Source organism: Dryobates pubescens, chromosome 6 (genome assembly GCF_014839835.1).
Source record: "Dryobates pubescens isolate bDryPub1 chromosome 6, bDryPub1.pri, whole genome shotgun sequence".
Taxonomy (NCBI): Eukaryota; Metazoa; Chordata; class Aves; order Piciformes; family Picidae; genus Dryobates; species Dryobates pubescens.
In genome coordinates this window covers 19,729,227-19,742,991 of record NC_071617.1, presented here as the reverse complement: position 1 = coordinate 19,742,991, position 13,765 = coordinate 19,729,227, and the positions used below count along the sequence as shown (strand labels likewise).

The 13,765-nt window shown below is 39.7% G+C and overlaps 1 protein-coding gene across 2 annotated transcripts in view; it reads right to left on the bottom strand.

Moving 5' to 3' along the window:
- RGS17 (regulator of G protein signaling 17) overlaps positions 1-13,765 on the bottom strand; it is a 72,990-nt gene that overhangs the window by 29,283 nt on the left and 29,942 nt on the right. For both annotated transcript variants that reach the window (XM_009907198.2, XM_054162701.1), the window contains exon 2: positions 952-1,095. In XM_009907198.2, coding sequence (XP_009905500.1) covers positions 952-1,070 — 119 coding nt within the window. In that variant the 5' untranslated portion in view covers positions 1,071-1,095. The remainder of the gene's footprint in view (positions 1-951; positions 1,096-13,765) is intronic.

The window sequence follows — 13,765 nt, the reverse complement described above, 5'->3', positions numbered from 1 at the left end:
TCCTTACTCCAAATATCCTCTGCCTCCTGGTGAAATTGGAATTAACAGCCAAAGCAGGTCCACTGTGGTACTGCCTCCAGGATGAGGCATCTTGGAAAAAAGCTGTCCCATTTGATACTTGGTGGGCATGTGATGGTATATATCTTTAACTCTAATGGGGACAAATAGCCATAGATTTTAGACTGGGGCCAGATGGTTGAGTCAAATGAAAATAATACAGATACATAAAGGAATGGTCACTCCAAAAAGACTGATTTGTGTATGTAACAGGATGCACAGGCCCTGACAGCACTGCATGTCAATTACTTAAAATTTTGATACTGTGATCATGAAAATGAGAAATAAAGACCAGCTACATCTCTGATAATTTACAGCTATTTTTTAAAGTGGTTTTAATCTTCCAAGTTCACTCTTTCTTTAAGAAGAGACAAGCACATGAATTTTGACCTTTTTTGTCCCCCACTAAAATTATGCCACGCAGGTTAAAAGATAAAGTAGAATTTAAGACTTGTGTTTTCAGATTTACATTATTCAACAGCTAGGTAGTAAAACAGGTCACCATATATTCATATTTATGGACACCTCCTGTTTGTCCTTCTGAATGCAGAGAACTACAATATCAAAAGTATAAGCAGGAAAAAAAAATGTTTTGAATGCAAACTATAAAACGTTCAGCATGAAGTCTCTCATTCATGCAGAGTTGTTTTACAACTGAAATGTCCTCCCTTAATTACAAGTAGGGTAAATATAGCTTGAGTTTACTATTTCTCCTCTTCCCCCTCACAAGATGTCCAACCAAATCAGGGACTTGTTTAATCAAATTTTAATGTGAAATGTTAAATTGCGCCTCTTGGCAGCAATCCTCTCCCAGAAGTTTACATGTTCCTAGTGCTTGCCATTCTCATTGTTTACCTTTGGTGGATATGGAATCAAATATACTACAGGACATACCATGAGCAGCTGCAGCAACAGCACCAACAAAAGCAACACGTGTTGTTGGGCCTTTGGTTTCCAGGTGCTTGAGACACAGCTGATGTTCCTTCATTTTGTGACTGCTGCCTCTTTCTCATTTCAGCTACTTCAGTGCCCAAGTGGCTATAAGAACACAGACATAAGAGATGTACAGAATTACTACAGGCCATCATAAAGTACATTCACATTTCTACAGCAGTCTCTGGTTCTACTGATTTTCACAGCTCATAGTGACAAAAGCATGTGGCCATCAACTGTGCTGGCCAAGTAATAGTTCTATTGTGTTAAAAGCAGTTTCCAGAAGATCACATTTTAGGGACACGCTTATGCTACTGTGCTGTTGAATCACATCTATTCTTATCGCTTTGGCTGGACTAAAAGGACTGTTTATTACCCTTTTGAACAGCAAGCTCCACAGCTTGTGTAGCACTTGGTAGAGACTGACTTGTTCCTTACCATATGACTCTCAGTGCTCTTTCCATTGTACTAAAAATACAGCAGGATGGATATTCACTTTAAACATTAGCTAGAAACTGATCTTTTTTATTTTTTGACTTCTCTGGTCAATGCTAGACCAATTAAATTGGTGTAAGTGACATTATATCGTGGGCATTAATAGCTGTCTGTTAAGAGCCAAGATTATTGTAAATGCCATAACTGGGAGGTTTGCTACTAAAGAGTTATTCTCTGTAAATAAAATGAATATTAAAGATTAATTTCTAAAATCCAACTTTGGGGCTATTTTCTGGTCATAGATTTTTTTTCCTGCTCATTTCCAGCCTTTCCTAGGTTTAATTAGGCCAAGATATTTTTCTTTCCAGTGACTTACAATATGCAGCTGGAAGTAATATTCCATGCATTACTTAGTATTCAAAAGAAGTTAAAACATTATTGCCAAGTTATGTTATTTAGAAACGTTTACATGTCAGCATCCTTCTAATGGTTCTTCTTTGTAGGACTTCAAGTTTCCCAGAGCAATGGCTATAACATGCATATATAAATTAGAATAAATTTAGTATTTTTGTCTTTGGAAATATACAAACAAATTACAGCGGGGAGAAGCCTAATTTAAAACAGAAGTGGGCATGTGCTGTACTCCACACCCCCAGAGCATCCTGTTGCTGCAGCCAAAAGTGATGGGGAAAGCCAGGGCATGGCTGATTTGCCACCTTGGTGTATCACGCACAGAGAACCAAGAGATAGGCTACTGTCTGCATGAAATTCACCCACCGTCTGTGAGAGTTTGTATTTACACAGTTGCTAAAACTCTGGAAGCTTTTCTCTTCTGTAACTGTCCTTATAAGACAGCTTACACATGGCAACATGTAGCAAGGATAGTAAGCTTCAGAACTCATGCTGCAAAACCCAAGGCTGGTGGTTATTTCAGCTTCTTGCATAGCTGAATTTTCCCTGAACACTGTGATTCAGTAGAATCAAGTTATTTCTGAAGTGTTCAGTCAAGTTAAATACTGAAGGACCATTTAACTACCTGCGGTAAGTGCACCTGCTTATGCTATTGATATTACTTCTTAGGGTTTAGAGTTGGTGAACTTCTGAAAAATTAAAATGACATATTAAAAAGAACCACAGTATTTTTTTTAATCACATGTAAACATGCTGTTAACAAGGGATACTTTGAGATAATTATAAAACTGCCCATACTTTTATGACAGGAAGGAAAAGTGTCACAGCATAACACACATTTCAGACAGTAAGTTAAAATATGGAGTCACTTTCTCCAAATGACAGTGTTGAACTTCTGCTGACTGTGCATGATGCAGCTAAATTATTTCACAGATAGCTGTGTCATGTTGTGAATGGTACTTGCTTCAGCAAGTGCAATGACTGTGGTGAAAGGAATTAAAGCCAGATATTTTCACAGGGAATGTTTGTTTCTTGCAAGATAGAGATTCTAGAACATTTGTATAAAATCATATTTAATAGTTTCTGAAACTAGTGAAATTATTCATATTTAGGTATTTGGAGGGCTGTAAGATGGAATGAAAACATCTTATGCATTCCACCTGTGGACCTAAAGTCATACACTTCTTACACAAACTTAGCTATACATGTGAAACGCACCACAGCTAGAATCTCTTGCACTTTAGACACAAGATGAAGGTTATCCTTTCAGACATGATGACAATAGCTAGTGACTGATACAGTTTCACAATAACTTGAACACAGCACAAGCTGCTGCTGCCACTGAAACAAATGTCTCTCTTCCTTTCTTCCTGCACAGCTCACAGTCACTCATTCTTTCACCTGAGTTGTCTCCTTCTCTGTGCTAAGCAGCAGCACTTGTGCAATTACTTGGTGAAATGGATAAAAAGGTAATTAATGTAAAAGCCGAAAGCAAAAAAACCACAAAACCCACAAAACGGCCTCATTTTAAGTCTCAGTCATATTCACCCTGGGAAAATGTGAGCACTTGGGCCAGAGCAAAGGAGGAAAGTGAACATCAGGCAGGTCATGAGAATATGGGAACCCCTTCCTTCCATCCCTGCTCACACTGGCAGGAAGCAGTAGTGAAACAGATGGGAGTTCTGCAGCTGCAGAAAAGTAAAATCTGCAACTAATTCCCTACACACAGCACATAGCATATCTAGGAGGGCAGTCAGAACTGTTGCCTCACAGAAATGGTTCACAACCTCAAACCTGATCAGCAGCCTCTACCACTGAAAATTCTCCAGTGTTTACATTTCAGTATGGACTGCCATGACCAGCTGTTTGGGAGGTTTGCAAGTCTGGCAGTATATGGTAGCAACAAGACTTGTAGGGAAACATGAGTCTTTGTTGTAGAGCCTTTCATGAGGCATGGTTTACTCCAGGGCTGCTCAGGACCCACAAGCTAGCCAGTCTTCTCTCACCATGCTCTGGAACATGTGAAGGGACATGACTCATCCCCTTCCTGACTGAATTGCTTGGAGAAGGAAGAGGGCAGTCCTCCCTATATTTATCTATTTAGCCTGTGTTTGAAAAGGGGGGGGGGGGGGGGGGTAGAAGAAAGCAGCTAATTAACCCCCTCAAAATCCTGTGTACCTACATTCAGCAACAGTTTGCATTCTATCCCTAATGCAGTGCTTTTGGCTAGTTGAGGATAAACATTAATTATAAAGGGAATATATTCTGAAATAGCTGGTTAACATGGACACTGTGCAAAGGGACAACCCTTAGCTTCCTAATATAATAGGCAAAGATCTTACTGGCACAGTGGGGCAATGTTGTATTTAATCTATTTCAGATTCTGTCCTTTCCCCAGAAAGGGGGAACACCAGGGTAGCGTTCACTCATCACCTTGTTGTATCTGACAATGCAAACTGTTATTTAGCTTAGTATGACCGGTAAGCTGGTCAGTAAGAATGCAAGGCTGAAAAACCAAGTGATGGGACAATGTTCTCAGTTAATACATGAACGATATTCCTTCATCTGCTTTAACCAGTAGTTGAAGTCAGTTATCAGCTTTTTTCTTCTGCTTGTGTTACATTCTCTTGGAGAAGTTCTAAGCTGAAGTCTGTAAGAAATCATGAAAATCCACCCTGTGATGCAAAACAATAATATGTTTACTGAGGATGAAGTAGGATGGGTGGAAACTTTAGTTCCATGCTTATTTTGGTTGGATTTCATGTTTCACGCTGTATTTGCAAATACCAGATGTCATCTACGCAAACGCATAATTGATTCCATTAGATTATTTAGGATGCAGAAGCAGGAATATCTTAATTCTTGGCTATATTTAGAGTCTGAACTGTAGACAGAGGGTTTATATTTGGTGCCTTGGTCTAAGTCACGAAGAAGAAATTTAGAATCTTTAATTCAGCAAGTCAGTCTGATCAGATAAATTATTTTTCTGTAATTAAGGGTGAAACCACAAAACTGTAAAGAAGGAGAATGTTATGAATAGATATTGAGCAGACCATCTAGGGTAGTGGTACAAATTGTACATACTGTCTCCAAGATCTCAGCTTGCCTTTTAGCTTTTTCAACATTTGCAATCTTCCTGAAACCCTCTGGCCTGGCAAAAATAACCAGGTAGTGAAGATGGACCTTTGTCCAGTGAAAGAATTTTTCTCCATGGTACTCTATATGATCTTTCAGGTCATCACAACACAGGTGTAAGTTTCTTCTGCCAGTTTTGCATCTAATTCTTTGCCTCCATTTGGTGGTGTGGTTTACTAACAGTCTTTTGGTTTCCAATTGTGCTGATAGGAAATATGAATGGTATACTAGTTTGCTTGCCTGACTCATTCTCTTGAAGATGGGTAGGTCTTATGGCCCTCTGAGCAATCCCATAACCATGAAGGATTTAATTTTCCAGAACATCTATTGTCCTTACTGTGCAGCTGAAGACAGGAACCAAAAGGTACAGCAACTGTTATATAAGACAGGTAGTTCACAGAAATGGTAGAGTAAGAAATCTCTGCAGCCCTCTGTGTATCTTCAATCTTGCAGTGCTAGAGGAAATGAAAACTGTAAAACCCGTAGAAATCTGGAGTAAGGCTTCCTGTCAGTTTTGAAACCCATGGCACAAGGATCTATTTCTATGTTTAGACAGTGTAATTACTGCTTATTCCACTGGGTACTCAGGGGTAATTATTACAGAAATCCCCTTGGCACAAAGCAGTATCTTGGGAAGACAGCTCAAAAAGGAATAACTGATGGAAGAATCATTTGGTTTATTACATTTATATCTGGGCAGCTGCAGCAGTTTAGGCTGGGTGCCTCCTGTTGCTGCCACATAGGTTACACCTCTGGTGTCCTGGGTGTCCAGCCCAGTGGGTGGACACAGGAGACAGCATATTTCATACCCATAATGTCCTGCGCCCTATAAATCCATCTGCAAAGTCTTTCACTTCCTCTTTCTTCCCCCTCTGCTCTCGTGGGAGATGCTCCCTATCAGGTAATGGTGGGGAGTTATCTCAAGGCCTCTTAGGCCTGGCTAGGCCTAATGCCAGGAGGAGTAGGGGGAGGGGCAGTCTCAGGCCTGGCCAGCCTAAGACTAGCCTAGCAGTGGGTGGGGGGGAGGGGGGAACCTGGGAGGTTTTGGGTATACCCTCAGGTGGGGAGAAGGGAAGTGTTGGGAGGCTTCTGGGTGTGCTGTAGAGGACTCTGTATGCTTTGAGTTTCTTGTCACTATGCTTGTGGCTTTCTTTACAACACTTAGAACACTTCTGCAATCCATTTATGTGTCATTCTTTTGCCCCTGTCAGGGGCAAGAGAGGAACTGCCTGGCCTCAAACCAGGAGAGCAGCCCTAATGAACACTGACTAGAGTAATATTAAAATCCACTGAGTGCTTCTGGAAGATGAAAAGAAGACAATTCCTGAAGTTGCACTTCCTTGGCTCTCCACCTCCCACAGGACTTGTGCTAAGGTCTTAAGAGTGTTTTCCCAGAGATTCCCAAGGTGTTGGATGTGCCACAAAACACAGACCACATCATTTCAGTGTCTCTATTGTTGGTTATCCTCTGATGAAGCAAGAACAAGCTTTTTCTTTTTATTTTTTTTCCTCCCCCTGGCCTCAAAAGCCTCCCATTACAGTCCTGCAAATTATCTGAACTTCTGGCACGGTCCCATCCAACCCCTTCTGCTCATTTTGGAGGCCTCTCTTGCACATGACCATCCTGTAAGCATTTCTGTCCCACTCTCTCTCTGAAAAAGTTCATGTGATAGGAGGTCATAGAAACATCTTGAAACTCCATTAGGGATTGAGAATTTTTTTGTTGTATCTTCTGGAGTGATTCTCTAATGGCTGTTTTGAAAGACAGAGAACGTGTAAGAGTGTGGATAAACACATATCATCATTTTATACAGCAGTGAAGCGGAATTTTGTCTTTTTGTTGCAGGTAGGACACATAATGGCTTATCTTTCAGGATGGAATTGGAGCAGAATCACCTAGAGCGATCTGTCTTTTCTTCAAACTTCTGCAACAGGCAAGAAAGATCACCTTGCATCAGAAAGGAGCAGTCAATGACTTAAGTGTATTGAGGCTGATTTACTCTGCAGGCAAGAAATTTAGCCCTTAAAATATTTTTTTGGAGAGGTGATACATCACATCAGCTCTTCTGCTTTGGTTTGCTTCCTTTAACTTTGCCTATCAAGGACTAAAACCTCAACGGTGTAGCTTACATAAATTCAGACCTTTTATTAGCTTATACAAGCTCCAGATGTGACAATAGATGATCTCTTAATCATGTTTTCACTGTCTTAAGTGGCATTCAACTAGCACATGGACCCCTACATGATATTTTTATTTATTTTTTTAAGTTTAGGGATATTGAAAGCATTCAAGCACTAAACATTAAGGTAAACATCCATGTAAGACTCCACTCAAACTTCATTGTAAGAGAGAAATGTACACTGAAGAATGCTTTGTATATTGTGGATTTCCCACATATTTGGGTAATTTCAACATTTAGAAATTACCAGAGATACATTAACACTTCCTTGTATTTTTTTTTAAATGAGTCCTTTGGCCATAACTGGAGTGATTTTTATCAGTTTCGATTGCTTGCTTGCATTTTAGTTTCCTAAAACAGTCAATTGGAAAGTGATAGCTATATCCCTAAAATACTATTCATTTATTTTTCAGAGCAGTTAGGTGCCTTGTTGAATATTTAATATAGAAGACATATTTTCACTCGAAATGCTAAGCAAAAAGCATCCACAAATGCTGTTAATGATCTGTGATATGTTATCTGTTTTAAAGCCATAGTGTTTTTTTTCAGAGCAGACTAACTAGTGTACCAGAACAGTGCAACACAGCTTGGATGCACCTGCCATTTAAATAATCTCACAGATATATGTGCTGCTGTGCAATGCAAAAGTAGCCCTAGTACAACACTGATCTTTTATTTGTGCTGTCTTCAATCATCTAGAGGAGCATCTTAAGGGTGCCACAAGCTAAATGAAGACACACCAAGAGATTTTTAATCAGATGCCTCTAAGCTATGGAGATTTCCATACACCCCTCCCAATGCTGAGTAAGTAGTAAAATCAAGACAATAAAGCAATGAGCACCCTTTTAAGGGCTCCTGACAGTGTTCATAGAGCAATGGCATCCAATACTACTCATGCTGTCCAGAAGAAACAGTGACAAGGGTACATTCTCTCTTTTGCCACTAAATCCTAAAAAACTATTCAGCATTTTGCGAATAAATTCATGTAAAGTAATAGGGAAGAATAAGTCTACCAGGAGAAGTGTAATTGAATTACCTTGGGCTCCATTTACTTATTTCAATGTATCTGTAGTCTGTTACAGAACAATTCGAAGCTATTTGCAACAATGAAACCTTAATTGCACTTTAGTTGATTCAAATATAGCCTATATGGAAGTGTCAATTAATTGCAGCAGAAAGTTTGAAGCATTTGCATTTTTAAGAATTTTTGTTTTGGAAGGAAAGATCAATGAAAAAGGCAGTACCAGAAAACTATTCTTGTTAACAGTAGTCATGTCAGAATGTAAATGACAAATCCAAATATTAGCAGATTTGCTTTTCTCAGTTCTTCCAAAGTTGTATTTTGTAACAAGTCTAAGTTCTAAAAACAGTAAGAAGCTCTGAATTAAAACAGAAGTTGGCCCATGTATTTGTAATTCAACATTTATATTGCACACAAAGCCCATATCGATGTGTCATACAGACCAGTGCACAGATTCTGAGTTCTGCCAATAAAGGACATGCATATATCATAGCTTTTAATTTTAAAAGCCTGGCAGCCTACATCAAGCTATATGAACCATTGCTTTTAACTTTGATGGTCCTACATTGATTCCCAATGTGGCAGGGATTTACATCTCTTAACTAGCTTGAAGTGCCCAAGACACCCCACAGCCTTCATTCAGCCATTCTTCTTCTGTAAATGGTAGATCACCTTTTGGTAGTAACTTGAAATTCTAGGTTTTGAATACTTATTTCACCCTCTGATTTTTTCTTTTGGAGAAACGAAGACTTCATTGTCTACAGCAAAACATCTTATCAGTTACTGCAAGTCAGCATAGAGTTTCAAGACATGCACACCTCTTCCACACAGACATCCTTCTGTCAGATCTCCTGTCCTGGATATGTTTGAGTCTTTCCTAAGTCTTTTGGAGCAAGCCCTAAGAAGGCCATACAGTGGACATTGAGTTCATTGATGGAATAGAAAGAAAAAGAAATTGTGTGGACACTTAGAAGAAATTGTTCAGACACCTAATGTTTTATTAGGATAGAAAACTGCTATGTGAATATTCATTTAAATTGAAACTGCAGTTTGGCCAAACCTTATAAAATCCTTTCTTTGTGTACAGTAATATTCTTTTTATGACTTTGCCAGATAGCTTTTGTGCTCATAAAAGATTTCTGAGATTTCTTCTTATTATTTTGTGGTGAATTTAGCATCCTGAGGAAGCCCCGCTTAACTCTGCATCATCATGTAGATATGCATTTGTACTTCTGAAGCAGACACTGTTGATCAGTAACAAAATATTAAGCCTGATGGTAATGCATTATTGAAAACTTTGAGGTGCCTGCATGTGGTTTATAGGGAGCTATAGGAAAATTATTATTAAGAGCACTCTACAGTTTTCAGGAGCAGTTCATAAAAAGCAAAATCTAAAACTCATCGGCAAACCTTTTATCTTTTTTTTAAGCGTATTGTTTTTATTTGTATGGGCTTGCAAAACATCAGAGAATCTTATTTTACACTACCTTCCATTTACCTATTTGGCTAGCACGGCTGCAGCTGACTTAGACATACGATACTGAAAACACTTTTCTCACAGGGGGGAAAAATACAGATCTTGGTGTATTGCTGGAAAGAAGTGTTAAAGCCCATGACATTCCCCATAAAGAGGACACTAAGAAGACTCTCGAGAACACAGAGAGCTTTGCTGCATGCATTAGTGCTATAATTTCTGTGTAATTTTCCCTTTGCTCAAAGCCATTTCTCTGTGTAAAAAAGCCAGATGCCATTTTGGGGGTTATGTGAACTGCACAGATCGTGTACAAATTGCTGCAGGAATTTAAGAAAAAATCATAGGGCAGCACAAAAATTTACAGCTAATGTAGGGTAAAAAGATTTGCTAGTGCAATTCAAGTATCAAATAAGCTTTAATTGTGAACTACATTTTCTGCACAGAAGACTATTCTGGTAAATAGTCATCTGCAGAAATGGCAGCATTTAATCGAATGAAGGCACACAACTTTCATTTGTGGTGCATGTGCTAGTACAGGCTGAAAAACAAAGGAAGGCATCAGGAAAATAGTTTTAGTGTGAGAACAGCTTTTCTGAAAACACTTTGGACATGGTTCTAGTCTTTGAATTACAGAACCTATATTCTACACTGTAAAGTGAAGTCTTGCATCCTCTACTAGAGGCATGTTATTTTTTCAAATTCCTTCTGGAAATAGCAGTTGCAGATTTGGACAGAAAATAGCCTCAAAACCCCTTCCTTAATATGGACTTTTGGAAATAACTGGACCTTTGGTCCTCATGCTTATTTCAGTTTAACAGACTGACTTCTGAAGTATGCCCTCTAAAGTGAAAAAAAAAAAGAAAAAGCTATCATAAACATTACTCAACAACTTCAAGAGTCTGGTGTGGCACATTTGGCTGACATGGTAAAACTGAGAGGGACAGGAGTGTACAGTGGCATGAGGTAGAAACAGGCTCAGGGTCTTTCTGGATGGCTTGGAATAATGGGAGAAGGTTAATCCAAGTATTACATGAAGACAGCCTTGATCTAAAACCATGATGCTTCCAACAAGAAAGGCAGGCAATGTCCATGCTCTACTTGCATGCTCACATTACAGTATTTATGAACTTCATGACTTTAGAACCAAAGGAATGTTTACTCTTGACAGATAGTGGTCAGACTGGTTGCACAGACATCAGTAATCAATCTCCACTTCCTTCCCACAAACTATGTTACTTCTGTTAAACTCATAGCAAGCTCCTGATACTTGTATTAGGTAGTGCTAATGCTTGCTGGTGGGAGGAAGGGAGAGGAGACCAGTGCAAAGGACATGATCTTTCCCACTGTGCTGGTATTTGGATCAATAGCAGTTAGTTTAATGACTTGGCTCTCTCAAGTGCACTGTGCTGTTGGCAAGGTTCTTGCTTCCACTTTGCTACTTCTCTGCTCATTTAACTTGCTGCTGTCTCCAGACAATACATTTATTTTATCACTTCTGACTTCATTCTTAGGTGTTAACCGAGGCTTTTCAAGAGTTTGCTCAGGATTTGTATGTCAGTGTATGTCACTTTCTACTACTCTTCTTTGGTTTCTTCTCCACTCTCACCCCAAGTTTGTAGCTGCTTAAGTGACATGCAGTCCATGGCAGCGTGAGGGGTTGATGTCTTGCTTGTGCTGTGAGTGGCCATCTGCTAATCTGAATAACAGGTTCAGTCTTGTCATGATACAGAATCACAGAATGGTCTGGGTTGGAAGGGACTTCCAAAGGTTGTCTAGTCCAACCCACTTTGCAGTAAGCAGGGACATCCTCAACTAGATCAGTGTCCTCAACTGTATCTGTATCACACCAAGCATTTCTGTTTGCCTCTAACAGGCAGGTATTCACATCTCAATTTGTGCATGGTTATAAATAGCACCTAGTAAGGTACAAGGGATGATACACGGGAGGGATTCCTTTCAATCTCTTGGTTATCATTACTGCTAACAAAGTCTTTTCCTTGTTTTCTGACTATTGGTAAAGATAACTTGTGCTCACTGGCACCAGGACTGGTGCTATGGCACGGGTACAGTAATATCATTACATAAGGTAAGAGCATAATGTATCAAGTACTTCAAAAAGAATAAACTTTTAATCATACTTTTGCTTAAGTATCTTCCAGATTGCCATCTCAGTTTTGGGAGGTGGTTTAATATTAATTTCATTAAGATCAAACAGGCTTGTTCTTGACTTCTTCCAGGTTTGTCTGCAAGTTTCTTACTATGTCTTTTAATTTAATTCCTGTGTTTTTATCAGGCTATACAGATCACTAATTTTTACTTTAGGCAGATATACTAATTATTCCCTGGATGGTTCTCCTGCCATGAGCACTTTAGAATGTAACTTTAAGATGACATCTACTATCCCCACCTAAATCTTTGAACAAATTGTAATCAAATGTTTCCCAAGTCGTGCACTGTTCCTGTAATTTTTTTTCAGGTACTATTCTTGACATCATTGTCTTAGTGTCTCCATTTCTCCTTCCTCCTCCCCTCACTGTAACAGCGCTTTGCTTTCATTTTCACAGAATCACAGAACCACCAAGGTTGGAAGAGACCTCAAAGATCATCAAGTCCAACCTGTCACCACAGACATCATGACTAAACCATGGCACCAAGTGCCACATCCAATCCCCTCTTGAACACCTCCAGGGAGGGTAACTCCACCACCTCCCTGGGCAGCCCATTCCAATGGCTAATGACTCTCAGTTTCTCATCTCTATTTCACAGAAGCAGGTATCGTTCCCAAGCTTGCAGGTTTGTTGTCTGAAATCCTGCATTTGCTCCGATCTTCCACTGTACCGCCTTATTGTGCATTAGATGCTGTTTGGTCTACTTATTTGACACCCATCCTGTGCAGCAACTCTCATGTTTCATCTGCTGCTACCAAGCTTCACGTCCTTCATGCTCTGTCATAGAGGGTTCACCACTTATAAAAGGAACATAACTCTTTCCTTTAGTAGTGGTTTGTGAAGCTGCTGTAGTGAGCACGGTGGCCATATTCTTCCTCAGGGTTTCATCACATATCTGTATATGGTGCTGTTCCCTCCTCAGGCTCTGTCCCCCTCACTGCTGGTTTAGAAACCTGCCTGGGGCTTCCACACTATGGAGAGAGGTGGAAGCCACTGATCACAGCCACAAGCTCAGCACAGTTATTTGGGAGGAGCTATCAAGGACTCTTTTATCCTTTTCTACTATCCAGCATGTTATCAGAAAAAAAAAAAAAAAAGGCATGGAATTAAAAGGGCAGCTGACACCAGCAGGAAAATGGGAAGACAATAAACAAATAGGGAAGTCAGAAAATGGGGATTTACCTGACTAAAACTTGTGTTTGAACCATTTTGGAGCATGAAATCTGAGTGTGTGTCAGGGAGGTGACAAGCTGTGCAGCTTGAAAAGCTTTAAAATTTTAATGGGAGGGTTTTTTGAGATACAGAACAGGCACACAGCCTCTGATTTCTGGGTGCCTTGAACTAGTTGGGTAATGGTTTCACTCAATGATCTTAAAAGATCTTTTCCAACCTTAATGTTTCTATGATTCTACTCTATGCTTTTATATATATATACACAACATAAATGTCTCAGCAACAACATTTATTTTGGCAAACCCCATAAACATTCTACTTAGATCTCATGGAAAAGCCATGCTTAACACATCTCTGGGCAGTGGAATCCACAGGTCTAGAACTTGAAGCTGTTTTCTTCTGAGATTCCCTGAAAGCAGAAAAAAGCACCACAGAATTTAAAAAATGATGACTCTCTGCTCTTTGAGCTTTGATTTGAATTCACCTGCAACAACCCAGCGCAGTGGTATAGGACACGCTTAGCCAATACCAGAGTGACAGACGTTTATGGGACTATCTGCATCCTCCTGACATGCACCAGTGTCTTAGCCCAGCTACCTTTCCATGGCCTTTGTACTTTCCTTTGTACTCCAGCGGACACTGGCTTTCCCTGGATGACGTCTGCCAGCTCTGCAGATAATAACCTAATACAGGAGGCAGATGTGCATCTAATGCTGCTGCAGCAAGACTCACCACAACTCTTCTGTCAAAATCATTAGGCAGTACCCAAGACAAAAAG